This window comes from Phoenix dactylifera, chromosome 17 (assembly GCF_051530095.1).
Source record: "Phoenix dactylifera cultivar Ajwa chromosome 17, Ajwa_hap1_PhDact_Kaust_v1.1, whole genome shotgun sequence".
Lineage (NCBI taxonomy): Eukaryota > Viridiplantae > Streptophyta > Magnoliopsida > Arecales > Arecaceae > Phoenix > Phoenix dactylifera.
The window spans coordinates 7734132-7754865 of NC_143206.1; the positions used below are offsets into that span (position 1 = coordinate 7734132).

The window sequence follows — 20734 nt, forward strand, 5'->3', positions numbered from 1 at the left end:
ACTCAACAAACATAAGTCATTCTAAAATGTGCCACTTTTCTATAATCAACCAAATGTGCAAAGTTCATGTTTTTTAGAAAAAATATTTTAGTGAGAAAATTTTTTTCCCTCGAATCAAACATGCCTATAAGTTTTTTTAAATACTACAAATACAGAAATGTTACCAAAACAATATATATAAATTGCCAAGCCTAATTGTCGGAGCTCTTCCGTAGGCATTGGACAAGATCAGTATCAAGCCAAACCCGACCTAAAATCAAGCTGGGTTTGGACCAACACGGTCCAGCTTCTCCTCTAGTCACAACTAAGGGTGCAAATGGGTCGGGTTGATCCGTAACCCGACCCGACCAGTTTAAACCCTACCTGACTTATTTTGGAGGATCTGTGGGGCCGGATCGGATCCTAAAATTGGATCTGTTTTATTTTTTGAGTTGGATCTGGGTTTATTGAATTCAGCCCCGACCCAATCAATTTGAAATTTGAATAATTTTAGGTTTTTAATCCTACAACTTGCCCGACTCGATCCGACCCGAATCTGTAAAATTATTTGGACCCGCGGGCTGCCCACGGGGATGCAAACAAGTTCTGAAGCTATGGATGGGTTGACCTAATTCATACTCGATCCGGATCCGATTTTTTGGGTTGGGTCCATGTTATACATAGATCCGACCCGAGCCGACCCGACTCGGGTGACTCGTTGTGTCAAAAATTATAGTAATAAAGTCGACCCGATCCATTTTTTTGTTTGGTTGAGTTTGGAATCAAAATTAGAATTGAATAAGAAACCAAATTGGGTTGGGTCTCATGACCCCGCCCGACCAGACCGATTTGGACCCCTGTTACAGCTCAAAGCAGCCCTATGGGTTCAAAGTCTCATCGCAAGCGAATGCTATGGACCCGTCAAGGAAGCCGCCCGCCTCGCCGCAGTCCCCTTCGCCCGCCCTTCCTCCTCCTCCTCCGCCGCCGCCGCTCCACCAGACCGACGCCGACGAGGAGGACGAGAACGTGAAGCAGCTCAAGGAGTGCTCCTCCCTCTACTTAGCCTTACAGGCAAGCCTTCCCTTCTTCTTCTCTCTCCGTCGCCCTTCTTTTTGTCTTAAATCTCAACCACGCCCATTTTTCTGTATTCTTCCAGGAATGCCTTGCCCGGACCAACCGGAACTGGAAATCCTGCCAACCCGGTACTATATCTTCTTCTTTTGGGCTTTATCGATATTAGTTTTAACTCTTTTTTGATTTTACTAGTTCAGAAGTATGTAATAGAACCCTTTGTTTGGATCAATTTTATGGGCTGCAAGGACTTCACAGACAATTTTTAGTTCTTTTGGATTCATGAAATTGGTTTGAGTCGATATATGTCTTCTGTTTATTTGGGTTTGGACATATAAACTAAATCTTGTAATTGATTGTTTGTAGCTGAATTCTTTAAAAACGAAGTAGACATACTGAAATCCGAGTTTTTTTTCCATGCTTGAATTGTACGCATACTCATTTCTGATTTATATGGCATTTCTTTTAAAAAAACTTCATCATGTTCTTGCATGTTTCATTGGTAAACAGATATCAAATAACTTTAGGGGAAAAAAAAGTAACCATACGAAATAGTCGATACCCATGAATTTCAAAAATGAAAGTTTTTGTTTGTGGATGCTTGCATGCATATGCTTGATATGCCTATTGAGAATCAGTTGTATAAAAAAAAAAGGTAAAATCTTTCCTGTTATAATATGTTCCACCATCTGAACTTCTCTAACATAAACAGCCAAATATATTCTTAATTTATGAGGCCTTTTTCATTGGTAAAATTATATCTGACATCATACTAATACAACTCTCTCACATTTAATGTTTCATGCCATCAAATGTAAGCATGCAAAGTCTAGATGTTTGTTAAAGTATTTCATTGTGTTCTGCATTAGGATTGTGACTTTTTATAGTTGCATGGTTTTGGTTTATTCTATTATGAATTGTTCTATGCCAAACCAATGGGTGATATATGCATGTCAGAAGCATTTTGTGCATTTGTTGCTGCAAAATAATCTACATTGAATGTGGGGAGAATTTCTGGAATTAGTGACAATTATGTTTTCCATGAGTTTTATTAGGACTAGTGATGATAAAAACAGGTTTCGTGAGTATCAATGAAAAGCCTCCAAACCACATTTTTCATAAAGCTATTTGTATTTTAGTTTTTCTATATGTTTATTAACAGCTGGATGTCTCCGAGGCAGTGAATGTGATCATCTAGATCAAGAAATTTTTATTTTATATGTATATTAATTTCATTGACAGAAAAGATAAAACAAAAAAAAATCCATGTTATGATAAATGCAAGGCTAGGGGTCTCCAGATATGTTATTTTTCCCTTGATGCATAAATACTAAGTAGCTTGCAAAACTTTGTTTTATGGGTAAAAACTGGAACAGTTTAGTCCTGATCTGGTATTAGCAGTGAGATTCCCATCCAATCACTGTGTTCTTTCACCATTAACTAAATCCTATTTGATTCCCTCCCCCTGCCTGTTGATCCCTGATTTTTCCATTCTCCTGGTCATCTTTCCATGGAACCAATGAAACCCTGGTACTCTTCCCTTATTAAGGAAAAAAACTAACACAAATTTATTTTTACTCTTGAATGAAATGTGTGTGCAGGCCTGAAAGCTAGTGTGTGTTTAGTAACAGATTGAGGCTTCAGTAGTATTGGTGCAAACTCAGTGATGAAATATTGTGGACCCACGCACACCATCTGCATCTTTACAAATTATTAAATAATGTCAGCATGTTGAAATGACTTTTTCTGGTGGGCAGTAAAATTGCAATTTCGTTCTTCTTTCCCTACTAACTCTACTTGTTGAGAGAACTTTTATAATCTGATGGTAGAATGTTGCTGTTATCCTTTGTAATGCAATATAGTCTATTCCTGTTACTTTGTATTCATCAGCTTCTGTTCCTTTTTTCTTTAACAGAAGTTCAAGCATTAAAAGCCTGTCAGGCAAGGAGAAATGATGGTAGAGAAAAGTGAAAGTGGCCGCAAGCTACGGCTTTACAACCATGTAAGTGGTTGCACACAGCAGCATATGCTAAAGGTTTTAGCTTATTTATTAAGATGCCCTTCTTCAAGGATAATGACATAGAGAAAGCTGCAACAGCAGCGCAGCATTTTGAATTCATAAAATATTCTTTCTTAGTATGAAACTATGCTGAAAATTAGACAAAAATGTTACTTAACTTTCACCTAATAAAGCATTCCTGGTTATTTCGATATGTGATGAACACCAAATTGCAAGGAGACCAATTTTTCTGCCTCTAATCAACTGGGATTGAGTAAATGCGCGTGGTTTGGATTAGTAGGTTATAATTTTAATTTCACATTCATTTCATTGTTTGATTTAGCTGCCTGGTAAATGAGGGAATGATATGAAACTGAATGCTGAAGAACATACCAAGTATGACGATAAAGAGATCAAAGTATCATATGGAGCATGAGAGAAATGTATAGAGATGGAAAAATTCAAGGCCTGTGGAACTGAATGCTGAAGATGGATGCATACCTAATCTACAGTGGGAGGTAAATGCAATAGAAGACGAGGCTTCTTTGCGGTCATATTCAATTCTTAAAAATAAAAGATGTGTTAGGCATAGAATACAAAGAATATGCAAGACGAGAAAAATGTTGTTGGAGAGATGTGGGCCTTATGGATACTTTAATTTTATAGTAGGTAAAAGAAAGATGATATGATTGTCTTGATAATAGCTCTCTCAATTTGTTTCATATACTCCTTTTATATTAAGCTCTATGCTTTTTTGAAGTCATTTATATATTTTGTTTCCTTGTTCTTTGCATCTAGAAGACCACGATGAAGGCAAGTCTTTCTCAAATAGGTTTCTGAAACTATCTTAGTGCAAGAAAACAGTAAAATAGATAATAGAGTGGCTGGATCTCATAAGTGTTCTTCTCCTTCTTGTTACACTTGAAAACCTGCATTTATATGACCTTTTGTTTAGTAATTCATATTGCTAAATATTGATCAAGGTTGCCGTATTTTTTTCCCCTCCCGGCAGGTAGAAACATGAGAGCCACTGCTGACCCTAATGAGAGCCCATCCTGCTTGATGATATTCTCTTTTATATTTTTGGCTATGCTAGATTCTTCCATTTCATACAATATCTTAGAGCCAGAAGACATTCATTGTGCCTATTTAAAGAATCCCTTGAAATTTGAAGATAGCTTCTGATACTAGGTCTAAGGTAGCATATCAAAAGAGATCACATGTGCCACGAATACAGAACCAGTAGAGAGAGAAGTTCTGGAGTAGAGAGAGAAAGCCCAAACGGCTAGTTTTAACCGGCGGTGTTCGTGAGGCACTCGGCCGGGGGACGCTCCGGCAGGTCGGCGTGGTCCACACGACGGCCGGGGCTGCAACATCGGGGCTTCTGAATCCCGTTGAGCGGCTAGATCTGGGAGGCGGTGGTCAACAAGGGGCCGTGCGGTAACTGGCGGTGTTCGTGAGGCACTCGGCCGGTAACTCTTCGGCAGGTCGGCGTGGTCCACGCGACGGCCGGGGTTGCGAGATCGGGGCCTCCGTATCCCATCGAGCGGCTTCGACTTCCTTACCTAGATCGGGGAGGCGGTGGTCAACAAGGGGCCGAGCGGCAGAGGGGCCTGTCTCCGGGTGAAGCCGCGAGGGAGATCGCCGGCGCCTGAGGAGGGGATTGGCCTGCGTTCTGGCTGTGAGTGCAGATCTGCGGCTGGCCACAGCCGGGAGGGGCCCTCGGTAACCTGTCTCTTCCTGGATTGGTTTTAAGCTTTGTTTTGCAGGTGAAGCTCGAGGGGCCCGTCTCCGGGTGAAGCCGCGAGGGAGATCGCCGGCGCCTGAGGAGGGGATTGGCCTGCGTTCTGGCTGTGAGTGCAGATCTGCGGCTGGCCACAGCCGGGAGGGACCCTCGGTAACCCGTCTCTTCCTGGATTGGTTTTAAACTTTGTTTTGCAGGTGAAGCTCGAGGGAGATCGCCGGCGCCTGAGGGGATTGATCTGTGTTTTTCCTGCTACTGAACTTTCTGGCTGTGAGTGCAGACCCACGGCTGGCCATAGCCGGGAGGGACAATCGGTAACCCCTATCTTCTTGGTTTTGCTTAAACACTGTTTTGCAGGTGAACGGCCCAAGCATGGATTCTAAGGGGAAGCAGCCGGCGGCGAAGGAGACGAAGGAAGCGAGAGGCAACGGTAAGCCATCCGGTCGCGGGGTACGCCCTGCGGCTTGGTCGAGGCCAGGACCGTGGGTTACCCATTGGCCCACGGCCGAGGAAGTAGATCGCCTGAGCCGCCGCTTCCCGGACGTCTTGCAGCTTCCGGAGGAGCCGATAGAGGCGGCCCGGCAGGTGTGGGAGGGCCGGGCTTTGATCGCCCGCAGCTTTGGCCGCCGGATTCCGGCGGAATGGGTGGCCAAGGATGTGGCCGCTCGCACTAAACTTAAAGAAGTGGTGGCCGTCCCGCTTGCGGACGAGTTCATTGCTTTGAGATTCCGGTCGACGGAGGACCGGGATCGGGCTCTCAGTGAGGGGCCGTGGGTGGTGGCGGGGCAACTCCTCGCTATGTGCCCGTGGGTCCCTGATTTTGAGCCCGGGGATGATACGGTGAAGAGGGCGCTGGTGTGGCTCCGGTTGCCGCGATTGCCCTCGGAGTACTGGTCGACTTCGACCATACTTCATATAGCGGCGCGGGCCGGTCAGCCGGTGGCGGTAGACGGGGTCACCGAGCAGCAGGCGGCGATGGGTTTTGCCCGAGTAAAGGTGGCAATCGACACCTCTGAACCGCTGCGGCCCGGTGTCCTGATACAGGGGAAGACGAAGGTGCGGTGGCAGCCCTTCGTCTTCGAGAACGTCCCGGTCATCTGTCACCGTTGTGGGCGGATGGGGCACGCGGAAGCGGCGTGCCGCTTTCCGATGGAGCCCAACGTACACAGGGAGACGCCCCCGGTGGCAACGGAGAAGGGGGGAGAGGCTGCTCCACCGTCCTCGGGCGGCGGGGAGGAGGTCCAGGGGCCAGTCTATGGCCCGTGGATGGTGGCGACGCGGCAGAAGATCCCACGGGGGGATTTGCCGCCGCGGCCGGGGGTGATGACCGGACCCCACCCTGGGGCTGGGTCATCCTCGAGACGATCGCCATCTCCGCCGCACCAGTCACCTGCGCCGACTGCTCCTGTGTCCCCGGCGGACACGGAGGGCTGGCAAAAGCCAGCCAAGGTTGCGCGCCGCCGGTCGCCACCGGCGGCGGAGGGGGAAGGGCTAGCTTTGGCTCCTCCTCCCGGTCTTCCTCAGGTCGACCCGGCTGACTGGCTTGGGGACGATGACCTGCTCGAGCCAGTAGACTCGGCACCGAGTCAGGGGGCCACTCATCTGCGAGTTGACTCGGGGCTGAGTCGGGAGCTCGCCCAGCCGCGGGCTGATCCGGAGGCTAGCGGATCCGCTGCGGCCCGGGCCCAGTCACAGAAAAGGCCCAGGCCGATAGCGGACCAGGGCGTGCAGCGTGGCCCAGGACTGATGGGCCTGCCGGCCCGCGCGCATCCCGCGGCGGGCCAGCGGGCTGACTTAGTGCCGGCCCAGCGCGCCCGGGCCCAGGGGACGGGGCGCCGGGGTCGCGGGCCGGCGGGTACGCGGGGCGCGCTTGCAGCGCGGGGCGCGCCCCGTGCCCGCTCAGCCCCGGGCCTGCGGGCTTCCCCAGCGATGGGGGAGCGGGCCCGGGAACTGATGGGCCAGGCCGTCCAAGCTGAGGGGGCTGAGGACGGCCTATGGGGCCAGGGCCCACACGTCCAGGGCACGGGGGGTCCACGGGTGCTTCTCAGTGCGGGGCCAGAGGTCCAGGTTCTGGTGGGCGATCAGTCTCAGTCTGATTTGGGGGTGGGGGTTCAGATTGCGCCAGAACAGCAGGCCGGCGGCGAGACGATACCAGTCTTCCGGTTTGGGCCTCTGCCTTTGGACTCGGGTCAGCGAGTGGATGCGGCCTTAGCCGGACGCGAGGCGGGGGGCCGCTCCGTCCCTTCCGCGGAGGCTGAGCCACTACAGCTGGGAGGGGGTACGGACATACCCACTGTTGTGCAGCGCGTTAGGGCAGCAGTCATGGGTGCTGCTCTCTCTGCGCACGGGGGGGAGGAGGAGGGGGGCAGCCAGGGCGTTGAGCCTGTGGACGTCCCTGCGACCCTAGGGGAGGATGGATCAGAGGCCGACTATGTGGACTGTGATCCATGATGATTCTAGCATGGAATTGTAGGGGGGCGGCCAAGCCGTCCTTCATGTCATCTTTTAAGCGACTAGTACAGGTTCACTGTCCGGAGATCTGTTTCCTATGCGAGACTCGATTATCTGGAGAGGGACTTGGACGTTTGAGGCGACGTTTGGAGAGGGATTGGGAGACCTACGCAGTTGACTCTCGGGGGCTGTCGGGAGGCATTCTGGTCCTCTGGCGGCGAGGAGTGGCGACAATTGATGCTTTCCACAATTGCCCTCAACAGGTAGTCATGATAGTTTCAGAACCGGGAGCAGCTCCGTGGGTACTGTGTGGTGTGTATGCGAGTACGGATCACAGAGTTCGGAGAGTCCTTTGGCAGGAGATCACCAACATCACCACTCAGGGTGTTCCGGTAGTGGTGGTTGGTGACTTCAATTGTATCCAGGGTGAGGATGAGAAGCGGGGGGGTGCAGCCTTTGCAGATAGGCTGGACAGGAGGGAGTTTCGCGATTTTATATTGCGGAACGGCCTGGTAGACCTAGGTTTTTCCGGACAAAAGTTTACCTGGTGCAACAACCAGTCAGGTAATGCTAGAGTCTGGGAGCGTCTGGATAGGGCCTTAGCATCCCCTGATTGGGTCCTCCGGTTCCCTACTTCCCGGGTCAGGCATCTGCCCCGGATAGCCTCAGACCACTGCCCCCTGCTGCTATCCACCTCATCGGTACATGTCCACCATAGCCCCTTCCGTTTTGAGAAGGTTTGGCTATCATACCCCCAGTCGTGGGACGTAGTTCGTGACGCGTGGCGTACTCCGGTGCGTGGTGATGCCATGCAGCAGGTGTCGCGCCGCCTGGAGCTGACGAAGAGGCGTCTCCGCCGTTGGAATCGTGAGGTTGTGGGCAACATATTCCGACGTTTGGAGGGGGTAGAGTCCTCGATTGCGGAGTTGCAGAGGAGAGAAGACCTGGGGGGTGTACTCCCGGAGGACGATATGTCCGACCTTCGGGGATTATTAGCTACTCACCACTCCCTGCTACGGCAGCATGAAATTTTCTGGCGTCAGAAATCCCGTGTGCAGTGGGTGAGTGAGGGCGACCGTAATACCAGCTTCTTCCATCGGTCGACGGTTATTCGGAGGCAGCGGAGCATGATCCATTCCTTGCGGGATGACTCGGGCCACCGAGTGGAGGGCGAGCAGGCGGTCCGACAGACCTTATTTGACTTTTTCCGCGCCAGATGGACGGAGGATGAGGAGGTCAGTGATGGGCTCCGCCCTTTGAGGGTGGAGACGGGTATTGGTGATGTCGAGAGGGCATCCCTGATCCGACCGGTGCTGGCACAGGAGGTGCAGGAGGCAGTTTGGGCACTGGCAGCAGACAAAGCCCCAGGGCCCGATGGTTTTCCGCCTTTTTTCTTTCGTCAGTACTGGGGCATTCTCCGCCGAGGTGTGGTGGAGGCTATCCAGTGTTTCTTCTCCCGGGCTGCTATGCCGGAGGACTGGAAAGCCACTTTCGTTACGCTTATACCGAAGCGTCCGGATGCGGTTGAGCCTAGTCATTTCAGGCCTATTAGCTTGTGCACGACTTTATATAAGGTCGTGGCAAGAATAATGGTGGGCAGAATGAAGCCCCTTTTGCCAGGCATCATTAGCCAGGAGCAGGGGGCGTTTGTAGCTGGTAGAAATATCTCACATAATGTTTTGTTGGCTCAGGAGATGATGTGGGATCTTCAGAGAGCACCGAAGCGGCGCAGCTTGATGGCCATCAAGCTGGATATGGAGAGGGCCTATGATAGGGTCAGGTGGAGCTTTCTGGAGCAGGCGCTGGAGGCATATGGTTTTCACAGACAGTGGATCGGATGGGTCATGGGGTGCGTACGGGGACCAAAGTTCTCCCTCTTGGTCAACGGCACGCCCTCACATTTCTTCGAGTCCACATTGGGGCTACGGCAGGGATGTCCTTTATCTCCATACTTGTTTATTATTTGTGCTGATACTTTGTCACGAGCTTTGCAGAGAGTTTGCGCTAGCCGGGAGCTGGTGCCGTATAGTCCGGCACCAGGGGCCCGACCCCTTTCCCACTTATTTTTCGCTGATGATTGTCTTCTTTTGACCAGGGCACGAGTGGCTGAGGCACGGGTTCTTCGCAGGGTGGTGACGGACTATTGCATAGCGTCTGGCCAGAGAGTGAACTTCCGGAAGTCAGCTATTACCTTCAGCCCCAGTACGGAGTCCAGAGTTCGACAGGAGATCCGGGGGTTACTGCAGATACCAGAGCAGGAGGGGACGCTGACCTACCTGGGAGTTACCATCACCGGCCGACGACCGCGAGTGGCAGAGTGCTCGGGCCTGGTGCAGCGGGTACAGAGCAGGCTTGAGGGATGGAGAGCATCTTCCCTATCCATGATGGGGAGATTGACTTTGGTCAGATCAGTGTTGGGATCCATACCGATGTATCTCATGGCCAACACTGTTATGCCAAAGACGACCTTGTTGAGGATTGAGCGTCTTCTTCGGAGTTTTTTGTGGGGCTCACACGGTGGAGGCCATGGAGTGCATTTGGTGGCTTGGGAGCAGGTCTGCCGTCCTATTAGTGAGGGCGGTCTTGGGGTGCAGTCCCTGATGGAGAGGCGCGAGGCGCTCATCGCTCGGCATGCAGTTCGGTTTATACTTGAGCCACATAGCCTATGGAGTCAGGTGATGGCAGCCCGATATGGACGAGGGGGCCTAGGGGGGGCATGGAGGGGCCGCCGAGTCTCTTTCATGTGGCGTGAGATTGTGAGGCACTTACCGACTGCATTAGCGAGCACCAGGTGGCTGATCGGCGACGGGCAGAGCATTGATGTGACCAGCGAGCCATGGGTGGACACCGTGCCATTGAGGCGTTGGCCGACCATGGTCGATGTAGAGGCAGTAGAGGGACTACGGGTTAGCGACCTTTTGGCAGGAGGTGGAGTAGAGTGGGATGATACTAGACTTCGACAGCTATTTGGGGTACACCTCGCAGCGAGGATCCGGTCTCTTCCGTTACCAGGATGTGGGGGGCGGGATGTCAGGGTATGGGGCACATCGAGCCAGGCCAGTGTTAGGCTAGGAGACCTCTCCCGTGTCATCCAGTCAGAACGGGAGAGGGGGCCGGATTGCACATGGATCTGGAGGCACGGTCTCCACCCGCGGGTAGCCCTCTTCTTATGGAAGGTGTTCTGGGATCGCCTTCCGACGAGAGCTGCGCTGAGTAGGCGTGGTTGGGGGATCCCTGCAGAGTGTGGAGCGTGTGGGGCTGTGGAGTCGGTAGACCATGTGCTCTTTCAGTGTGTATGGGCGAGATTGACATGGCAGTGGGCCGGGATCTCGCAAGAGGCCCGGAGTGACAGGCCACAGTTCCTTCACATGATACGACAGGGGCTACCCAGTTCCGGGACGTGTCAGGAGGCTATTAGAGCGACTTGCACAGCGCACCAGATTTGGCTGGCAAGAAATGCTCGTACTCTCGGCGACCGCAGGGTGTCACCGAGGTTTGCTGCGGAGCTTGCTCGTGTTCAGGCCCTTGAGTTTGTACCCACCACCTCTTCAGACAGACCTTTGACAGCTCGGGACACCTGGGGCCCCCCCTCTGCTTCGGCAGCCCACCATATGGTGTTTTTCACCTGGGAGCCCCCACCCCCGAGTTTCCTCAAGGTCAATTTTGACGGGTCGGTGTTGGACGGCGGTGCGCGGGGTGGTGCGGGCTTTGTTATACGAGGCCCGCACTCCAGGGTAGTTGCAGCAGGTGGCTGCCAGCTGTTCGATACGTCGGTTCCGGAGGCAGAGCTTCGAGCAGCCTGGGCGGGCGTGCGCCATGCGAGGATGATCCTGCGAGCCAGGTCGATCATTTTGGAGGGCGACTCCACCACGGTCATCGGATGGATTCGGAGGGAGGCGACGGGTGATGGTACAGACCACCCTTTGATCCGCGACATAGGGAGCATGATGGGAGATGAGCGAGCCTTTCAGGCTCAACATGTATTTAGAGAAGCTAATGGGGCAGCCGATTGGGTGGCGGCCCATGCGGCTCATCACTCAGGGTATACCCTTTGGTCGGGGGAGGAGGAGCTGCCACATGCGCTCCGCGAGTTGCTTTATTTTGATTTTCTTGGATGTATTCGTACACGTATTGTATGAAATATCCGTTTTCAGCAAAAAAAAAAAAAAAAAAAAAAGAGATCACATGTATTCCTTAATTAGCGGGAACATTTTAATAAGTGCGAAGAAATGAGAAGATTGAATTGAGTGCTAAGGATATTAGTAACATTTGAACCAAAATCCCATATACATAAAAGGGAATAATTTAAAAAATCAAATGGTTCCAGTAGAAGAATATGATTGGCATTAGAGTTGATCATGGGCATGACGGCCGACCCAGCCTGCCCACTGCAACCCAAAATTTGGAGGGCTTGGACACTAACAATAGGCCCGTGGGATTGGCCTAGGCAAAAAAGCAGGCCTGATCTGAAAATCAGGCCGGCCTGGAAAATTAAAAATTGGCCTGGCCCAACTTGACCTAATATAATTATATATATTTAATTTATATGCTTTATATGCTAATTATATTAACTAACTACATATTATAATAATAAAATTCTATACTAGAGATGGGCTCTTCGTTTAGGTAGCTTTCTGGATCTTCCGCAATAAGCGCAAGTGGTTCCACTGAACAGAGTTGTAATTAGTTTGTTTTCGTGCTCGCGGACCTACCTTTATGGCTTATTCTTTTGGAACTTGTCTCTTTACCAACTCGGTCCACCTGATGAGTGCTCATGACTAAGCGAGAGTAGGATGTTGTCGCATTCACCTAAAAAATTCCTAGCCCGCTCACCACAATCTACTTGTTCTCTCGCTCACTACTTAAAGTAAACCACTTGATGCTCTCTCGCAATCGATTAGTCTCACTTCGTCTATTGCCACGAAGCCTTTTAGATCCTCCTTTCGCCTTTATGCATGCGGGATTTTGATCAGTTCTAATTGGAGTGTTTTTACATGTTTGAATTGAAAACTAGACCTTAGAAAAATTGATAATTCAGTCGGCATGCTAGTCTAGCAGAGTCATATATAGAAGAAAAATAGAAGCAAATTATCTTTGTAGACTCAATTATATTCTATCTCGTTGCTTTTATTGTTGTGAAAATTAATCCCAAAATGACAAAGAAGTTGAAGTAGATATTCTATAAGCCTCTTAGACATCACAAATACATGAATAGTTGATACTCCCTAGAGCTCTTTATATAGACAACTGTGAATTTCAAGATTTCAAGTTGTGGATGGCTGAGTCACCTAGCCTGTACCTTCTCGATTTGGACAAGGTATCTGGATTTTCAACGCGATGCCTCATATTAGGAATTGGGGAGTCAGCCAATAGAGGCAGCAAATTATCTACTTAAAGAAGATTTTTCATGATGCTAAGAAGCAGTACTCCATGAATAACATTGACCTGTATGCTACTGTGCAAGCTTTGAAGTATTGGAAGCATTATATGAACCATAGGGAATTTGCCTTGGATCATGAAGCCTCTGCTCCATGAACTTGCGGAAGAACTTGCACTCCACACAATCCAAAAGGTGTCTTTAGAGAGAGAGAGAGAGAGAGAGAGAGAGAGAGAGAGAGAGATGCTGGAGTAGTGCCTAGGATGCACATTATGCCGCCCTGATCGCCAGCCCCGGCCGCTCGGATCGCAGTTCCCATATCTATGAGTCAACTAGTTTCTGATGATTAGTTATTTTTCTGTCTCAGTTAAAAAATTTTCATGATAATTAATCATAGAGAGTTTGATTTTTGTGGATTTCTTTTTATATAACTTTTGATGTTATTAGGAAAATTAATAGTTACAATTCTCCAAGTTAGAATAGGACTTAAAATTCCTCATGGAAACTTGAAAAAAAAAAAGTCTCCTTATACTACTTATAAATATCTCTACTGGGTTCTTTTTGTAATCATACTTGAAATCTTTGAGTAGTGAAGATTCTATTGCTGGAATTATTCTTTTTTTTTTTTGTCTTCTCTCTATTCTCTCTCTTCTTTCTTTTAATAGATTCCGAGAGTTTATAAGTGGGTGTTATAAGAACTGGATCCTTGGAGTAGCTAATCAAGATGGTGTTTTTGGCTTTGAAAGAAAGTGGTCTGTCCTACTCTCTTCTAATTACCGTCTTTTTTGTATCGTACGTGTCATAGTGGGATTTTTTACTTTGCTACAATTGGTTGCACCGACATACTCTTCCTCCTTCGAGTTTTCAGCCAAATTTCACACCTCCTAGACATCAAACAAAAAGAGAGAGAGAGAGAGAGAGAGAGAGAGAGAGAGAGAGAGAGAGAAAACTTAATCTAGAAGGTGGGAATTGAGAACAAGGTCATGCTTTATCAGCTAACACGAGCTTGTGGCCTATGGGAAAAAGGAAGGCGGACATCCAGTCGAGGGGGGTCGCAGTGATTACAGAGTTCACAAGCACCAGTCGGACTGCCATTGTTAGTAGCTATGCTTCCATCCAGCTAGCTTCCTTTCAATTTTTTTCAATGATGAAGCTCCAGTCAAGGTTTCTGTTTGAGCTCCATTGATGCCCAGGCCGATGACTTTCGATTTCTCAAAATTGATTTTTAGACCAGATAGCATTTCGTAGGCATACAGGATGAATTTGAGGTTCGCTGAGCATTTGCTCGATCATTCACAGAAGGCCAGCTTGTCGTCCGCGAATTGCAAGCATTGGAACTGGCCTGTTACGTCCAGGGGGCCAATTCCAGTTAGGAAAAGCAACCATTTCTTTATTTTTATGGATAAATAATCATGTTTGAGAGGTGATTTGTCCTATCCTTGGAAGCTAGAGATTAACTGCTTATCCGACCGCCCTATCTTCGTTCACTTCCACCATATTTTCTCAAGAATGTCTCTTGTCGGAGCGTCTTATTAGATCTTCAAATATCCAAATATGCCCTTAATTACATACCCCTATATAATATAGATTTTGTTTGAAATATTTTGCCTAAAAACGGCTAGATCTTTATTTTATAAAAATATTATAAATAAATAATATACTAAAATAAAATCAAAAGATTGAAAAGTATTTATGTGGATCAAGGCACATGATATACACTGTGTAATTCATCTTCTATATGCAGATCTGCAGTGATCTCGTCCCAAGATACAACCCGGCTCAACCCGATCCTCCTCTAACGGGCACGATCGTTGTTGAGGCTTAATCCGACCGATTCCTTCGAATGTCCAGAAAATTTAAGAGTTCTGTAAAAAAAAAATTCTCTATAAAAAAAACTCTTGAGAGATAGAGTAGATCAGATTGTTTTGAATTTGAATTAATTCCGAATGAGTCTATTTACAAACTCTTTCATATCCCGGATAAATTTATTTATAGTTCTATCTGAAAAACTAAAAAGACGCGCCGGTAAATACCGCATCTTTTTAGAAACCAACGTTCGGGCGTCTCACAAGAAAGTATTTTAAAGTATTTAAAATAACTGAAGTTTATGAGATAAAAAAAATTAAGATACATATATACAGACACACGCATATGAGGAGCCACTTCAGATAACTTACCATTCATACATGAGTCAACTTTATTACTTGCATAGAAAGCAACAGCAACAATCAAGCTGCTGGAAGAGGAAAGTAAGTTGATCAGGAGGCAGGAGCAAACTTGAGCGAAATGCTATTGACACAGTGGCGTTCATCAGTAGGTGTGTTAAACCCCTCTCCTTTAAACACATGACCTAAATGCCCACCGCAAGCTGCACAAGTGATTTCCGTTCTCCTCCCATCAGGATCAGGCTGACAATACAAGTCAGCATTGTAAGCAATCGCTATGAACACAAATGAATGGACGGCAGAAAAGAAGCATGAAAACATAATAAAATTATCATTATAAAACTAATAAGCGAAGACACACCGAGCAATTTATGGCACCAGGAAGACCCTCATAGAAAGCTGGCCAGCCACACCCAGAATTGAACTTGGTGGTGGACTTGTAAAGGGGAGTCCCACATCCGGCGCACTCGTATATACCTTCACCAAAGAATTTGTCATATTGACCGGTGCCTCGGTATCTGAAAAATACCATCATATTAGCACAGAAGTAAAACAAGAAACTAGATATTTTTTTTTCTTCCAAATTTTTTCATGGTCTCATTTGTAAGTGCAGAACGCGAATTGTGAGTATGAATATTACGGCCTACCGTTTTTGTTTTCTGTTGGAAGATGTACTTGTCAGATTTCTAAATGACTAAAACAATAATTCAATACATTGGACATGATCATTGAGTTAAATGACAACGTTAGGCCTTGGTCGTAGTAACAGGCCTCTTTTCCATTCATTTAGAATCGGCTGAAATGAATGCCAGCTTAGCAATTGTTTAAACTTATGAGCTGCACCAGAAGCGGACATCCAGTCTCTTCCTCCTGCTGCTTTGTCTATTTTATTTTTCTGAGGGTGAGGGGTTCGGTTCTATTAGAATGTCCCATTTTCTTTTTAATCTCTTTTAAAAAATAAAATATATGGTAAAATGAACCATAAACATCGTAAGCCCGGCATGAAATCTGAAACTGGTCCGTTCAAGCTCATGAACCAGCAAAAGTTCATCATTTGAAAAATCATTGAGAAAACTAGAAGTACAAGTTGCTAATTTAAGCTAAGACTTGCAATTTGCAGATATTCAAGCGCGATGACATGATGGATGGGGGGATTAGAAGAGAAGTCGGAACAAAAGATCTACACTTGATACCTTAAGTGAACATTTGGTGTTACATCAAAGTTATGTGAGTTTTCTTATGAATGTAATGTTGTAATAGAGCCCTTACATTTCTCATATCTTACATGCATCCACATGCCATGGGATACATAAAGATTATCTTGAATTTTCTAAGATATTCTCATTTGTTATTTTGTTAAAAGGAAAACATGTCTGTGCAAAATACTTGACTTGATTCAAAAATGAAACAAAGAAATTTATGAAATGCATTTAATTGAATCAACTGTTTAACCATAAAACCATCCGATAATTGTCAAACACATTTAAATGCCCTTTCCCTTTTAAACGATGCCATCATACCTTGAAAGTAGAAATTCATTATTATACAGCCAATCAACAAAGCTTTAAGACAGTGCAAGAGTAGGTTTGGAGGAAGAAGCAGGGAAGCAAAGCTTGTAAATAAAAAATATTTTTTTTAAAAAAAAAAACTTTGAAGAAGGAAGTGTCCAGGAAGAAGCCGCAGAAGCAAGAAATTGAAGAGATTCCAAAGCAGGTGCACGGTAGAAGAGTCCATCTAGTACAAAGCAACCAACTGAATCATAATTTGTAAATGAAGTGATGGCAGTATAATTTGTAAATAAAGGTTTATTATTATATAACAAATCAACCATGACTTTTCCTATTTACATGGGAGTTCTGATGGAGCAAAACTCCAATTTGAGAAGGCTACAGGAAAAATATTGAGCAAAACCTTTATGATTAGTTGTTAGCTTGACTTGAATCCTTTGTGTCAATGCCAAATACCTGAACTAGGCATACTCAAGCAAGGTAGAACCGTTTCATGAGTCTTCGTATACCAGTTGATAGGCAGGAAAATCTAGAAGTTTTGCAAAATTAACATTGTCTTGCAAAATATGTCTCAACATAAACAACTTATTGAATTAATAAATCAACAGAAAATAAGGAACCATCTTTGAGTACCTGAATCAGAAGCAGGTACATGAGTAGTTTTTAATGCAGGAGCAAGGAAGTGGAGCTCAATGAAAACTTTGAATAGGTAGAGCTTAGGAAGCGGGTGCTGGAGCAAGATATTGGAGATTTCAGAGCAGTTGCAGCACTCTAGGTAGAAGACTCCAGCTAATATGAATCCATATCATCAGATAAATCAGGAAATACACAAGGTATCAAGCTAAGTAGCCAAAATAATGAAACACTAAAACATACCGAAGAATTTAGGCCTTCTCCAAATGCACGCATATTCAAACCATAGTTTTGAAGGTCAAAGTAGAGAGTAATAGACAATTATATGATTTCAGCTGATATATGTATTAATCCTAATCATAAAACTTACGACAAATAGTGATCTAAGAAGTAAATCAATTATACGCTCAAGTGTTACACAGCAGAATGCCTGTGATTCAGCAGATAGGAACAGCAAAACAAAAGGACTTGAAAACAGTAAGTAACCTAAATCACAATATTTCAAAAGATTGCTTCTAACTGGCAAGTGAGACAATCCAAAACAAGATGAATTCAGCATATAGCTTTTCAAGTTAACAAGTACTGAAACTGCCAACTGGAAAACAAAATCAGAGTAATCCATAATTCCAATTAAAAATAGATGCGCCAAGTCAAACTAAAAAAAAACAAGTCCATGGCAAAACAAATAAACAAGCAGCTAAAAATATTATCAAAAACCAACTACCAGAGAAACAGAACGGCATAATTGGTAATTAACATGGCACTAGGCAGACCAACATTTCCAACATCAATGCCAAGAGTAAGCTGGCCTTAATCTCTTGACCTTATCTCAATAACATCACATGAACATTACATGGTTGAATTAATTAATGCTAAAAGCACATAAAGATTTTGACGACAATGAAATTCTAAGTAAAGCCAAGGAACAATGGATACAGGAATACTTAATTAATTCACAGTCTAAATGCAACCAAGCATTACATCAGGATCATACAAATTCATTAAGAATTCGATAAAAGAAACAATCCAGAACCATGTGTCAATTAAAATCTGTAAACCAAGAAAACTATGCAAACTCACATGGTTTAATCCGAATTGGCACATCATTTTCTCAGGAAAATCGCAAGAAGACAGAAGTTTTAAGATAAGCACATGCAAAAATTTAGCCTATGTTGGGAGCTTTTAATTCCAAAATCCTTCCTTTACAGGAAAAAGTTGGGCTATGGTTGACTACCTTTTATAAAGAAAGGAATCGAATTTTCGATTCCACCACTTTTTTCCCAACCCAAGGCTTTTGTAGCTTCTGAAAGTAGTGATATTTTTCTGGAGGTGTTCGAATCTTGAAAGGCGAGAGATCTGAAAATTTTTTTAAAAAAATGTATACGAAGAACTCTAACGAAAGTAGAAATTTCAGAAATTTTCAAAAATACGACGATTTCAGGAATTTATATATTTCATTAAACATCGCAGGTTTCAAAAAAATACAGACTAAATAGACCTAAAATCACAAAAAAAATCATGATGTTATGGCGCATCAAAACACATACTTCCAAAAAAAGCAACGAAACCACAAAAAAAAATCATGAAAATCGCCTAAATCAGCATTGGGAGGGGAAAAACAACACTAAGATCAAGCCACAAGTACTCGAAGAAAAAGGAGAGAAATAAAAGAAATAAGAGCGAATCTTACTCAGTTCCCTTCATCCGAAGGATCCGGAACTGCTCCGGCGCGAGGATCGCCCTCCACTCCTCCTCGGATTTCTGGACGGAGCCCGACGCCATCGCCACACCAACCCTCCGGCTCGGATGAGACAACACCAACGACGGCTTGGGTTGGGGGTTGGATAAATACAAAGTCTTGACTTTGGAGGGATATATTAATATTGCTAAATTTAAAGGTGTTCGGTAGAAAGACCGAGTTTTTCCCAGTGAACGTGGACTGCAATCTGGGCAAGGGGGGTATTTATTAGCATGCATCCCTTAAAAGCTGGTGCTGGATCCCCATTAACTTATCCATGCTTTCCTTTCTTCTTTTTTTTCTTCTTCTTGTTTTCTTTTCGAAGGGGAGGTTGGAGGTAAGATTGGGTCTTGGAGCTTAGAAGTATGTCATTTTAGTGTAGTGGAGACTGGCTGCACCAAGAGGAAAGGCTAGTGAAGAGGTTTATAGGATGTTGGATTTCCAAGGAAGATCAAGTCTGGTCCAATATGGCACTTGTTAGTTGATTCAATTCAAGCATTTTCCTTTTGCCACTGTCTATTTTATCTTTATTGACAATCCTAAACAAATTGAGGATGATTTTTGGAGGCCTTCAGACTTTTCAGTGCTAGAATTTGGCAGTAGCTATGTGTGGTGTATATGGCAGGAAGAGGATATCTGAGATATATTTGGTTGCAAAGAGAATTGAATGAATTATGACAAAGTAGTTCTTTTTCTTTTTGTTTTTTTAAAAATAACAACTTAAGAAAATTCACTACTATATCTTTGAAAAATGTTTTCTTAATATGATTTTTTTTATTTTCTATATAGTTCTTTGTGACCAAATATGCCCTTAATGGATAACTAAGGACCCACCAAACATACCTTGTCTACCACGAGCGAGGTATAGAAATAGAAATATAGCAACATTAAAGTTTTGAATTATTATTGCTAAGGGTTGGTGTGTAGATAGACAATATGATGCACTAGAGGGTGCAACTGGTGGTTAGACTATGCGAGGATTTGTAGGAGCCAAGATTTTAGCCATATTTTTATATTTATAGGAAGGTGGACCCAATAGAACTTGGCCCACAAAGGTAGAAGACAAGAATTTATTTACATAGCTTGAGTTGATGGCCATGCAACATGATTCCCAGAGTCCCAGCATCCTGCCCTTTGGAACATCCGAATTAAAATTAGGGGTCATACCTTATCCATGCTTCTAATATTTTAGTGGGATAGTTTTTTGACATACTAATAAAATTTCTTGAAGAGAACTTTCTCCACCAAATAATAGTTTGATTCAATTTATATATTAATCTTTAAAGTATAATTACAGTGATGAAATCACTCTTCGCTTTTCTCGTTCCATCACAGTATCACGAGCGGAGTATTACCAATACACTGAGAACTATAATTTTATAGTACAATAGATTATTTATAACAGTTTTTGGCTCTATCACAGATTAATTGCATACAAAACCCATCTTCTAGATATTTGCATATAAAATCGCTCTTATTCCAAAAATTTCCCAGTAAGATCCCTTTTGCCCTTTAGATAATGGAATTTTTCTGGTGTTTCTTATTTTTCATCCTATTACATAACCCTTTGAAGCTTCTAGCTAGCGACATGCCATTAACTTCAAATTTAGAATAAGTTAGAATATCAGATGTGGCAACCATATTGCTGAAGAGCTCAAATATGAGAACAATGATGTCAAGAAGCCGAGTGCATCACTAGCTAGATGCTTTAAGGGATCAAGTGAGGGTATATTAATCTTGTTTTCGTTCTTCTTGATCTTTGTTATATTAGTTTGTTTGGCTTTTAATGCACGTTGTGCAAGTTGAACTATTGAGTGATAGGTAAAAAATATAATATTCTCTTATTAAAAAGATTAAAGTGATCATGAATAATATTATTTATATATGAATAATATTATATATATATATATATATATTCATAGATTTTGGATAAGGAACCATAAAATTGTTGATTTTGCAAGAAAATATCGGCTTTAATTTTTTCTTTTTGGATGATATGCAATAAGGGGTCAATGATTTTACCCTTAACCGAGGTATGAGAAGAAGGTAGTCTAAACAAATGTATATCA

General features: G+C 44.8%; 2 protein-coding genes across 4 annotated transcripts; one reads left to right on the top strand and one right to left on the bottom strand.

Annotated features, from left to right (window-relative positions):
- Positions 1-771: 771 nt before the first annotated feature.
- On the top strand, positions 772-18457 carry LOC103696014 (Cox19-like CHCH family protein). Of its 3 annotated transcripts, none has more exons than XM_026800750.4 (4): positions 772-1050; positions 1136-1181; positions 2966-3052; positions 15907-18457. In XM_026800750.4, the coding sequence occupies exons 1-3, from the start codon at positions 805-807 to the stop codon at positions 3019-3021; spliced, it is 348 nt and encodes a 115-aa protein (XP_026656551.3). In that variant the 5' UTR covers positions 772-804; the 3' UTR covers positions 3022-3052; positions 15907-18457. The 3 variants fall into 3 exon arrangements, with proteins under 3 accessions (XP_026656551.3, XP_026656550.3, XP_088569783.2); XM_026800749.4 differs by lacking the exon at positions 15907-18457 and adding an exon at positions 3393-4442 and having other exon boundaries at positions 777-1050; XM_088713657.2 differs by lacking the exon at positions 15907-18457 and having other exon boundaries at positions 780-1050; positions 2966-3261.
- Positions 14805-19102, bottom strand: LOC103696012 (peptide methionine sulfoxide reductase B5-like). Its single transcript, XM_008777492.5, has 3 exons — positions 18618-19102; positions 15148-15304; positions 14805-15029 (listed from the first exon to the last, which is right to left on the bottom strand). The coding sequence occupies exons 1-3, from the start codon at positions 18902-18904 to the stop codon at positions 14880-14882; spliced, it is 594 nt and encodes a 197-aa protein (XP_008775714.2). The 5' UTR covers positions 18905-19102; the 3' UTR covers positions 14805-14879.
- Positions 19103-20734: the final 1632 nt, after the last annotated feature.